The 12,963-nt window shown below is 38.5% G+C and overlaps 1 protein-coding gene across 6 annotated transcripts in view; it reads left to right on the top strand.

The window, feature by feature from the left end:
• The window catches only part of LOC110113285 (aspartic proteinase-like protein 2), a 77,898-nt gene that overhangs the window by 47,501 nt on the left and 17,434 nt on the right, over window positions 1-12,963 (top strand). The window contains exon 7 of one of the 6 annotated variants that reach the window (XM_028697370.1): window positions 8,241-12,301. The exons of 4 other annotated variants lie outside the window; for them this stretch is intronic. In XM_028697370.1, coding sequence (XP_028553203.1) covers window positions 8,241-8,313 — 73 coding nt within the window. In that variant the 3' untranslated portion in view covers window positions 8,314-12,301. Of the gene's footprint in view, window positions 1-8,240; window positions 12,302-12,963 lie in introns of those variants that run through there. One more of the 6 variants, XM_028697368.1, reaches the window with a different exon arrangement.

The raw sequence follows: 12,963 nt of genomic DNA, 5'->3' as shown, positions 1-12,963 counted from the left end.
GTATGTTATGGATATTAGAAATCAAAGAAGTTGGAAGTATAACCGATTGTGTCAAGGATGAAATACATTAACAGATGAATTCATTAATGGGGTGAACATTTTCATTCAGCAAGCGAAACAACTACCAAGCTTCATATCAGATGGAATGTTTCGATGTTCATGTTCTAAGCATAAAAATCTAGTGCACCTAAGACCAGATGATATAACTGTTGATCTGTATCGCAAATGATTCATGCCACGGTATTGGTATTGCACTTCTCATGGTGAGTACGAGCCACATTTTGATTCTCAATGCGGTCCTTCTACAAGTACTAATGTAGCTTAGGCTGAAAATATCCGACCAAATCTTGAGGAATTAGTTCATGATGCAATTGAAATATAATTTGAACAAAATACAGAAGAGTTACCGAATAAGGAGGCACACAATTTTTATGATTTGTTGCATGCTGCCTAGCAACCAATCTGGAAAGGGTTCACCACTCACTCAAGAGTTATCTGTTGCTGTGAAGATGTTAAGCATCAAGGCATAATATAATGTTGCTCGTGAATGTTTTAATCAATTCATTGGACTGCTTAAGGAAACCAATCCGACAGATAATTTAATTCCTACAGATCTATATTGGACAAAGAAGTTAGTTTCCAAACTTGGTTTGACATGCACAAAGATAGATTGTTGTGTCAATGGATGCATGTTATACTTTAAAGAATATTTCTCAGAGATTGCACGCTGTCATTGCAATGCACCAAGGTTTAAACCAAAATCTGGAAATAAAAGAAAACAGAAGGATGTGCCTGTCAGCAGGATGTTCTACTTACCAATAATTCATAGACTACAACGGTTATATGCATTCATGAGATCTGCTGCACATATGAGATGACATAATGATCACATTCCGCAAGGTGTTATCACGCATCCATCAGAAGTAAAGGCTTGGAGACACTTTGATCGTACACATCCCACATTCGCGACAGAACCAAGAAATGTCAGATTAGGTTTATGCGCAGATGGTTTTACTCTATTCAGTCAGTCTTTTGCACCATACACATGTTGGCCCGTAATACTCACTCGTTACAATCTTCCTCCAGAGTAGGAGGAAAGCTTTGGAATTGAAGGATGGTGGAGGTGAAAAATTTCTCAAACCAAAAGCTCCATTCACATTAACTTTAGAGCAAAAACGAGCATTTTGTGAATGGGTGAAGACCCTACGAGTACCTGATAGATATTCTTCCAATCTAAGCAGGTATGTTGACATAAGATCAGGGAGATTATTCGGATTGAAAAGTCATGATTGTCACATCTTTATGCAATGTATACTACCAACTGCTTTTAGTTATATGCCAGATCAAATTTTAAAGCCGTTGATCGAGTTAAGTGTATTCTTCAAAGATTTATGCTATTCTAAATTAAATGTAGAGAACTTGATTCTTATGGAGTAACAAATTCCTTTCATTATGTGTCAACTTAAGAAAATATTTCCTCCAGGATTTTTTGAGTCTATGGAGCATCTACCAGTACATTTACCATATGAGGCTATGGTTGATGGACCTGTCCAGTATAGGTGGATGTATCCTTTTGGGAGAGATTTAAATAAACTTAAGAAGACCGCTAAGAATAAAGCACGACCCGAAAGCTCTATCTGTGAAGCATATTTAACATATGAGAAAACTCAGTTTTGGTCGTATTACATTGAAACAATGTCTCAATCAGGTGAAAGTACAACACCTCAAAATGTTGGTAAATCCTCCAATATATCTGTATTCGGTGGAAGTGGTGAACCTGTAGGCGCTAGCACCGAGCGCTATTTGACCGATAAGGATGAGTCCACGGATTCAGAGTAGTTTAGTTTAGTCATATGAACTTGTTTATTTTTTTTAATCCGTGTTATTGAACAATCTGTGATTTTTTTAATATTAGTTGGTTGATGCTATTGAACAATCTGTTTTAATGGATATTTATGTTTTTAATTATATGTTGAAGTTCTTGAGATCTGTGATGTGTAAATCTGTGTTGTGGAACTGTTATTGTTTGTATTTGTATATATTTGCAGGTGTGGAAATTCGATTGTTGGCTGGGAAGACTATTTTTTTTGTTATTGCTACAGCTTTCCGGTGGATTTGGCGTCGGAAATACGCCGGAAACGACGATACAACGAATCGGTGCAATGATGCGTACGTTTTATTTTCGCCGGAAATACCGGCAAAAAATGTGCCGGAAACAAGTCGTAGCTTCAGTTACGTCGCACCTTATGGCGTCTTATCCGCTGGAGTTTCCAACGACTAAAGGGCGTCAGAAACAAGTCGTAGCTTTAGTTACGGTGAACCTTACGGCATTTTATCCGCTAGTATTTCCGTCGGATATGTACGTTGTAAATTCCGACGTATATAACGTCGGAACAATCTGTTAAGAAACGACGTTTTGGCTAACACATTTTGCCTCGGTAATGCGTCGGAGAGTGCACCGGAAAGGTTTCCGACGTCATAGAAAAGTCGGAAGATATTTTTCGGTGCACACCAAACCGGCGTACAAAATTCCGACAGAAATGCACCGGAAGCCAAGGATTTCCGTCGTATTTTTCGTGTTACTGGCGGATACGTTCCGCCGGTAATACCGGGTTTTCCTGTAGTGTTTTGAGTGAAAATTTATGCACCAAATATTATTTACTAGTTTTGAGCATTAAGATGAATGAATGTAATATAAAAAATAAAGTAAAATATTGTATTAGGATTAGATGAAGACATTTAAAGAGTACCCATAAAAATATTTTTGAGAATAAGATTTAAGATTTTGATTGTGCATGAGTTTGCAAATGTAATGTCGGAAAAAATAGTTAGTAATATTAAGAATATTGTAAAGGATGTTCTTGAACTTTCAGAAGGGAAACTCCTAATAGTAAATAAAGTTGATAGTGGAGTCAAAATGTGTAAGAAAAGATAAAAAAATAAACTTTGTTATAAAAAATGGTTTAAGTTTATAAGGTCAGAACATTGAGAAAGATATAAGGAGGTTAATAAAGAGTTTAAAAAGGTTATATGCAACGCAATGGATTTAGCTTTCAATTATTTATATAATATATTACATATTAAGGAAGACATAATATATATGTTTAAGTTAGTCAAGCAAAGTGAGAGAAGTAAGGATTTAGTTCAAGTGAACTGCATTAAGGATAAATATTAAGAAGCATTTTTATTTGAAGTGGATATTCAAAAAAGATAAATGAAATTTTTTGATAAGTTTTTTGTGAGAATAAAATTGATTTTAGTGACCTTACCATTCAAAATAGAAATATAGTTTTTTGTTTTTATCGGCGTATTAGTAAAATCGAAGTTAGAGAAGTTTAATAAAAATGAAGCGTTGAAAACTTGTTGGATTTGATGATATTCCAATTGAAACTGCTGTCCAAAATTTCTCCAAGCTTCAATTTGCTGTCCACTCATGTATGACTGATCCAAAACTTGATCATAGTTTTGTTTACAACAATCAAGAGCAAACTGACATCCTCAAGTCTCCATTCTTCGACGTCAATTTGGAGGTCAACCGTACTGTTGAAGACTAAGTCGAAAGGATTATCTTCTCTCTTGCCGTTGCTATCGACGAACAACTCTCTCCCGCTCAGTGGCACATTGTTTCCAAATCCTGATAAGGGTAAATTTCTCATCTAAGCCTTTGTTTTTTTAAGTCTTCCATAAAGGTTGTGCAACTAAGCTTGATTGGAATTGATTATTCATGATTCTAACTCTTACATGTAGTTTGGTGTAAGCTTCAATCTCATCTTTATTATTTTAATATTTGTTTACTCGCTAAAAGTAAACGTAATTATTGTTACTTTAACTACAAGGCGTGTTTACATAATTACCTACGCATTTATTTCTACATCATAGATCCAACTTAGAGTTTCTCCACAATCTAGATTGCATTTTGCCTAGTTTGATTTTTGCCCCTCTTTAACCCATCAAAATTTATTGGAACTTCATAAAAGTCTCTAGAATTTAATTGAAGCCTTCGGGTGACTACTTCGCTTCCTCCACACAGAGCTCCCGTCGCTGCTCTCGATCTCAAGAAACTCCGTCTCTCCTCTCAACTCCGACCGCAAGACCCGCGCCACACTCCTCTTCACTCAGCCACACTCCTCTTCACTCAACAAACTCCACTCAGACCACCTTCCTCTTTCCCATAGCCGACTCCTTGCTCTAGGCCGAACCGAACTCCTCTGCCATCACTTGAAAGCCCTAACCTCTTCAAGCCTTTCAACCGAACCTTGGCCGATGCCTTCGCACCTTCGACGAAGTTCCCTTCCCGTCAGATCGGAAGCTACAACATTTTTGATCGGAGGTGATGATGGGAGTTCGTTGGTTGTGAAAGTAATTTCCTCCCTCACGCGTGCTTCTCCGGCTCTTCGTGGCTATTCGCTTCGCTCTTTGGACGAGTTTCCCTTCTGGTTTGATCAGAACAAACGAAGGGAGCTCGCTTGTTATAAAGGTAGCTTTCTCCCTAGCATGTGCTTCTTCGGCCAAATCCAGTAAACCTGCCGAATTATAGAGAGAGGGGAGAGAGAGGTTTTAATTAATTTTAATTATAACTATTTTAATTAATTATTGCTATTATAATTAATTATAGTTAATTTTAATTTAATTAATTATAATTAATTCAATAAATTATAATTAATATTAATTAAAGTTAATCACCTAAGGTCCATTCCGGCGTTTGCGACACATCGAAAAATCTCCTATACACGCCTTTATTGCGCTTTGTAGGATGGGAATCCGGTTCGATGCCTACGGTGAGACGGGGTTACTTATAAGTACCATAAAGCAGGGGGAAAGCCAACTGTCTTTTAAAACAGGTACATTCAAAGACCCCATATACGCATTTTTTGCACGTGTGGGAATAAGGAACACGGCCGTGGTGTCTAAGGACACCTACCATACATGCCTTTATTGCGCGTGGTGGGAAGTCCCAAACTCCTGTAGTTTTCCCCTAAATGGGAGAGACGTCGGGAGGCTGCCAAAATTTTGTCTAAAATACGACAAGGACTTGAACACTCATAAGGCACTTGGACAAAGATTTTGGAACTTAACTTGAGCATAATTTGAGACAACATCAAGCTTAAATCAAAACTTAATCAAATGATATTGAATGGAAGCGTTACTTGGACTCAAACTAGATTTAAGCATTAAACAAACTTAAACCTCACTTAACTTACATAAGTCATAACTTAAATGATTTGAACCTAATCAAAGATTTTCAAATTAACTACAGGGTACTTAAATGAATGTTGTAGATTCATATTGGACTCAAACTAAATGAGACCTCAGTGGACATGACTTGAACAACCTGTGCTCAAGCGAAAAAGGTTGAAATTTTAGCTTGAACTATGATAATGTGAATTCAATTTGAATTTGAAGATAATTAAGATAAAGGAGCGAGGAAGAGAATTGATGTGAATGACAACATAAAATTTTAAATGTTAAGAAGATTATCTTTTTAATTGGAATGCAAAATCATGGATTGTTACACTCAAGCCTCATGCAAATAAGCCAAGACTCATATGCAAATTCATTACAAGTATGAATATGAAATTTATGTGACTAATAGCGATCTACACGTAGCAATCATTCCAATCAGAGGAAAGAGACCGATGGGTTTGATATTAAGTTCATTGCAAAGAACTCGCAAATGTAAGTTGGTTACAAGTGACGAGAAAAGTATAAAGAATACGGTTCTATACTAATTCATGGTACAAGAAGGGGGCCATAAGATCTTAATGGGTCATTTACAACTCTAGACACAATGTATCATCAAGCAACGATATATAAAACTCATAAAGAGTGTGGAAACTTGCCTACGAGCTATAATGCAAGATCTTTGATGGTGTTGTAACTGATGCATGAAAGTCATGACAGTCGAAGTTCAAATGTTCAATCAACAATAGCATTTATGTTGTCACTCGCATCATGGATCAAGTGAGGATGTGATGAAAAAGTTGTATTACGCATGAAGAGTTGTTTGGAGGTGACAATAAGGAATGTACAATCAGCATGTATATGAAAAATGGATACTTGCAAGCAAATGATGGAAGACCCTTCGAATGAAGAACAGTATACACATAGGTGGCAATCATCAATCGACAAACAAGTGTTATGTTTCTTTTATGAATAATGATGGTAAACAGTCTACAAATATGGAAATCTCCCTATGACCGACATCGACTGTCTCGCAAATATACACATCTGACTTTGCAAATAATGAAAGATACACAAGAGACCCATGCTGCAGTTAACATGTCTGTTGCAGCCAAAAGAATTTAACATGCATCAAAAGTGACAATGCGATATACTCAGATGCATCTAAATGAATGTCAACACATAATGCATGACGCCCACTAGGGTTAAGAATAATGCAAAGCTTGGTTGCTTGAACTCACAATTACAAATAGAAATACACAATCGTCTCAAGGGATGCAACAATCATTTTAGGAATGAATATATCGTTTGCTTCTTCTATACGATTCAATGCACTTTCAATCGCTACGATGACTGCTCGAGGCAGTAACTGTTGATTTGAACATATAGGACATCAGCTAGGGAAAAATCATCCAAGGTCGAGATAATTGATTCTTTATTTAAGCCAACAGTAGAAAATGATGATGATGGTCTAACCTAGTAGTTGCATATCGATCTCTAAATAAGTATTGAGAAGAGAAAGCTAGATCAAATCATTATGAAGTGAATAAATCTCAGTTCAATCAGATTTTGAACATTGAGGTTGATAAGAGTATTGAAGCTTTCAAGTTTCTTGAGCAATAGTGATCGTACATCCAACATACCTTCTACATGTAAGTATTAAAGTACTACAACAAACACAAACTTCTAGAAGTCATCCTAGAAGACTTGTCAAATGGCCAAAATGCCCCTCCCGCAGATGCACTATAATATGTATACACATAGGTACACAAAAGGGCTAAGGGCAATCACAAAACCCGCATGGGCCCCGACGAACGTGTCTTGGGTTTACACGTGATGACTAGGGGTGCTGCGTGGGTCAATAAATTAACGTAGTTTTAGCTCGATCCTTCTATATGGATACATAGGAGTCAACAAGACTAGAATTATCAAGTAGATATATGATCAAGGCGTCAACCAGAATATCTGTTTTATACGTTTATGTAAGGCCTTCAAGGTCTATAACAAAGGAAATTTATTAATAAAATATAAAACCTACAACAAACCCAATCCTCTATCGGCAAGTTGACAGAGTCGATAAGATTCAGTAAATGTAATTCAAATGACCCCATACTCCTCGATGATGGCCGTGTTGAATGCATATCTCAACCAGAGGGGTTAATTCCAATATATTAAAATACCATCCCAATTACCTGATTTTCAAAAATTTCAAAATCCAAATATTTAAAATCAAAATAAACCACTTGATGCTTAAAGCAAAATCTATCCACCATCCGCAATGAATTATTGGCTCGGGATGACAGAACCATGGGATTTTGATCGGGTTCATCCATTCCCCCACCATCCGCTTTAAGTGCAAGATGGTGAAATTTCTGTTTTAAATATCAATTTTCCAAATTCTCAAATTCTCCATGCATTCCAAATATTTATGTTGTTACCATATGTCAGATATTACGTATCTCTACATATCTGATTGTCGACTAGCCTTAATCGAAGGTTCTCTCTCGTTTTCGGGAGGGGTAAATTAACTATAGAGGCTTGCGCTTATAGGAAAGCAGAACTCTGATAAAAAATTCCTCGCAAAATGAGGGCGAAATCTCTGGGTAGTGTCTTATTTACAAACCCATCCGCCTTTCCTAATTTTACTCCGAAACTTAATTCCGTTAAAACTCCCTCCGAAGAAAGTAGCGGGTGGAGGCCAGGGCCAAATTTTCAGAGCCCACAGATTTCTGGCAACTCCACTAGGGATTGATTTCTCTTTCTATTTTTGGTTAGTCGTCTCAATACTATAGTAGCAGCTAATCAATATAGGCTTAAGAAATTATAATTTCTGAAAATGATTATTCATCAAGTTAAATATTTTTTTAATACTCTATAAATAATCGTTCGACGCATTCATTAAGATAGCACATTTAGTAGGATTTTTAAATTTGTATTATTTTAATTGCTTTATAATGTTTATCGTTTTTATTTCTTGTTTTTTGCAAGTCTCTTCATTTTAAAAGTGTGAGGTGATGTTTTTGATACTGATTACTAAATCTTGCCTTTTATTTATGCAGATGGATCAACATAACGCATCAGTTACTGTCCAACTGTGATGTGGAGCTAGTATTTAACTGGCAAATGCTGTGATCAACACTGGAAGCTATTGAGCTTCCATCGAATTTGGTGGCCTCCACTTTCTATCATTCGTTGCAAGGAATGCCGCTGTTCCTGTGAATGACATGGAATATGCAGGGCTTGCCAGGAGGCCCCACTCTACTGAAGCTGCCATGCGTCGTGTGTATCTGCCAGCGCTTACTACTGAGGAGACTTGTAGGAGTATTTCTGTATTTGAATGGTTGTCACAGCCCGAAGCCCCGACTACCATAAGGGTTGTAGCTGGAAGAAGGATTGTCGTGGTGACTACAAACACCACATCTCTACTGGTCGGGTTACCTGCACCCGTGAAGAATACTGCTAAAGTTTCCTCATATGGAGGAAAGTTAACAAGAAGCAGAGAAGGAAGATAAATGCTGAGCTTCGAGATAAACAACAACTAGTGCCAGTGCACCCATCAAACATGCTTGCCCAAGAGCCTGAAGCTAATGTTCCGACTTGGAATAAGTTTATTGACCTGAGATGGGTCAAGAGGAATAACTATACTAGGGAGCTGAAGAAATTCTTTCGGGACCGACAACCTGAAGTCCCAGCCCCTCCAAGGAAGAAAGAGCCTGAAACCTTGTCAGCCCGGGTGTATAGGATAGTGAAGAGAGTAAAGGATAGGGACTGAAGAAGAAGAAATTCTAGCGGCCATTAACAATTAAAGCCAAAAGGCCCCACCACGGGAATCATTGCCTGTAGAAGATCGAAGAAAATCCAGGCCAGCCTTATGCGGATAGCATTGGGGCATGACGCTTAAACCTTGGGTTCAGGGATTCGTCGTCGAAAGGTCACGACGAAAAGGTAAGCAAGTTTGTAGGCCAAGGCCTCGTAGAGAAGAGAAGAACAAAAGAAGATTTGACCTGGGCGTGACATCCGGTATGGATTCCTGGAGATCCTCCCCCCAATAACAAACAACGTTAGAAATGGGTCCCAAGGAAGGCCTACGACGATGCCCATTCCGGCGGTCGACACATTGGAGAATCCTCTGGGGGATCCTGTCGTTTACCAAATCCATTCAAAGAAATGACCAACTTCGATCGCAGCCAACTAGTCGAAGAAATCTTCCTTCCAAATCAAGAACCGGAGATCCAGTGGCGCCGCCGCTCAGAGATTCAAGCACTAGAAGAGGAAGAAAATATAGTAGAAGAACAATAAAATTTAGAAGAAGGAGAATATATGGAAGAAGAAGAGGAAAAAATGAACGCCTCCATAAACATTGAGGTCGTCTACATGGTGAGGCACACCAATACTAATGAAGAGGCTTACTATGATGATGATGAAGATGAGACGATCAACAACCACCGGTTAGGCAAGTATATCGATTTTGTTGTGAGGCTGGGCCCATCGACAAAGACGGCCTCTCTTCAGAAGAAGAAAGAGAAGAAGTCGAGGAGAATACATTTGCTGATGAAAACACCACTCGCCGACATGCGAAAGCAGATGAGGCGAGAAATGAGAGCCAGAGACAGAGAAATCTCTCAATTAAATGAGAAAATGACTGAGATGATGGCTCGGATAGGGGCGATGATGTAAATGATGCAGAGGACTGCCACTATTGGTGCCGTGTTTAATCCTCATGCCGATTCTTCAAAGTTCTCAATTCCTCAAGTCTTAGGAGTACAGGGCACTCTTGAAGGCGATAATGAAGTCAATAACATTATCCGCCAACGCACTCTGCAGAACATTGCAAGTACCTCTGAGTCTGTGACGGCTGCACAACTCGAGGGAATCATCATCAAGAAAATCAAGGCTATTATAGCTATTGATCAGGTGAAGAAACTAGTGGGCAAGGGTCGTCCGTATCCTGCCGAATATGATCAAGTGCCGTACCGAAAGGGGTATTCGGTCCCAAAGTTTCATACCTTCAACAGTACTAACAACCTTATGGAGCACTTGACACAATTTAAGGCACCTGTGGGAGTACAGGGGAAAATGATGCACTACTTTTCCAAAAATTCGTCAGCAGTTTGACAACAACTTCTTTCGAAAGGTACGCTGAATTGCCAAATGACTCTGTGAAAAGATATGCAGTATTGGAAGCTATGTTTGTGAAGAGATTCGCCAGTACGACCGAGAAGATTATAGTCGCCGACCTTGCTTTATATAAACAGAAGAAAGAGTCATTATCGAAATATATAACTCGTTGGTGCAACTTGAGCATGAAATGTGCGCAACAGCTCAAAAAAGAACATGCTGTGCTGTTGTTAATGGGCAACAGTGATGGAAAGATGCAACCCTTCCTATGCATGACTACAATTACCACATTTCAATATCTGTTGGATATGGTGGCTAAGTTTGAGAAGTTAAACTTGTCAAGATCAGAGAGCCACTATGATAAAGCCAAAGAAGGCTAAAGTCTCAGGTGCTAGAAGAGGTGAGGCCATGTCTATAATTTTCTCTAGAGCTGATAAAGCAAACAAGTGGTTTATAGCGTAGACAAATGCAAGCAACCGATATAATATGAAGAAAAGCCTAAACAAGTCTACAACCCTAACCCCCAACCGAAGCTGATACTTGTGGGGAACGATAGACCACGAACCTTCCAAGGTGGAGGGGAACGCGAGAGGTTGGCAATCGAAACTAGTGATAGAGCTTTCCCATCCCTCAAGAAAAGATAAATAAAGATTATTCATTTAAGAGGGAGAGTGTCGCCAAGTTATTTCGACAAGCATTAAAAGCGGGCTTGGAACTGTGGAGTGCAAGAGGCCCGAGGAGTCAAAACACACTAGTGACCCAAATTATTGCCCCTACCATCGGGTAATCAGCCATCCTATTGAAGATTGTTACATCTTCAATGATTGACTCGAAAGAAATACTGGAAAGGGGAACTCACACTGTCAGATAATGTGTTAATTAATCCTAGAAAAGATTCAACTCGGGTAGTTATGACTTCCTCCCTTCCCCTAGTTGAAGAAAGAATAATTAAAAAGGAGCTGATTCAAGAAGAACAGTGAGTGATTGCGGTCTCCAAGAAGACTGTAAAAATTTTGAAACAGCTCGAAGGAGTTTCAGGGGTGAAGTGGAAATTTCCTACGTAGCCAGTGCTAAATTTGAAAGATCTGCCTATGATAGGAGCATCTACTTCTAAGGAACTCCCTAATCAAACTGGTTCTTCAAAGGTTGGAAAGATAAAGTCTTCTAAGAAGAAAACCAAGATAAAAAACTAAGCAGAAAACGATAGCAACCCAAAGGGTTATCGACAGTTTGGATGAATACTACTAGATTGTGAGGCGACCTATCAAACTCATTGACTTCATGTTTGAGCTTAAAATAGATGAAGTCGAATAAAATGATGAGAATTCTTTTCCCGTAAAAGTATGTCGTGTCATCTCAGTGGCACCAAATACTCTGTCAAAAGAATGAAATGAGGAGGCAACCCGTGAATCCTGTATGATGGTATCACTAATTGATTACATTTCGGAGCAAAATTTGTATTTTCCAAAAATAGATGAGTCGGACCCCGACATAGCATCATGGGACATTTAAACCTTAGTGGTGACTCTATGTCAACATATGAATCTCTAGACACAACAATGATTGACTCCGAAGAAAATGCATCATTAAATGAGTTTAAGCCAGAGGAAGTCACTCAAGTGCAGCTAAGAAGTACCGAAGAAAGGCATCTCCAATAAAGATGAGAGAAGAATATAGTTGTTAATGAAGATATCATCCTGAAGAACTCGAAGAAGAAAGATACTTCAGTCAAAGGGATAAATTATAATAGTTTATCCCATCTAAGAAAAATCCTGACGCAACTTAGCATATAAGATGTTCTATAATGTCTAAAGACTTTCGGTAGACTTTAATTCACGCCCTCAAAGCCCCGAAAGGTTTGAGGCATATTTTGTTGAGTGCAATGTGACTGAAGTCGTACATGCTCGTAATGAGCCATTTATCACCTTCACTGAAGTAGATATGATGCTCGGAATGGCAGATCATAATCACCCACTATATGTTAAAGCAAAAAGCAATGGAATGATTATCAATCAAATCTTAGGCTTCGTTTGGGACGGCTTTTTTACTGCTTTTTAAAAAGGAGTTTTAGTACAAAAATAAAAAAATTTGTACTAAAACTCCGTTTTAGAAAGTAATAAAAAAGCCGTCCCAAACGAAGCCTTAATCGATCCAAGGTCCTCTTTAAATCTAATGAGCTTGAAAGCTCTAAGATCGTTGTGCCTCGACGTGGAGCATCTTGGGTCAGATAAGCTGATGGTACATGACTTTAATTAGAAGGGACAGAAGACCCTAAGTTCGTTTACGCTCTCTCTCGTATTTGGAGAAGTTCATATAGACAACAAATTTCATGTGATTGATGCCGATATTGCATTTAAGTAGCTTCTTGGTCGCCCTTGGTTGTATGAGTACGGCATCGTCCCGTCAACACTACATCAGTGCATGAAGTACCTCAGGGATGGAGAAGAATTCAAGATATCTGGTGACTTTCAGCCCTTTGTAGTACATGAAGTAATGATTTATGAAGATGCCAAATACTTCATTTCAAAGAAGCTGAAGCCGTCGAGCTTTCTTGAGGCCCAGGCATCTGATCCAGAGATTGCAAAGCACTTAAATAAGAAAGCAAGAAGAAGTAGGTGGGGAGAAAGAAGGCAATGCCAACTCTTGCCAAACCACCTACCATTT

Source organism: Dendrobium catenatum, unplaced genomic scaffold, assembly GCF_001605985.2.
Source record: "Dendrobium catenatum unplaced genomic scaffold, ASM160598v2 fragScaff_scaffold_920, whole genome shotgun sequence".
NCBI lineage: Eukaryota > Viridiplantae > Streptophyta > Magnoliopsida > Asparagales > Orchidaceae > Dendrobium > Dendrobium catenatum.
The sequence above is the reverse complement of the archived record's forward strand: the minus strand, read 5'-3'. Positions and strand labels throughout refer to the sequence as shown.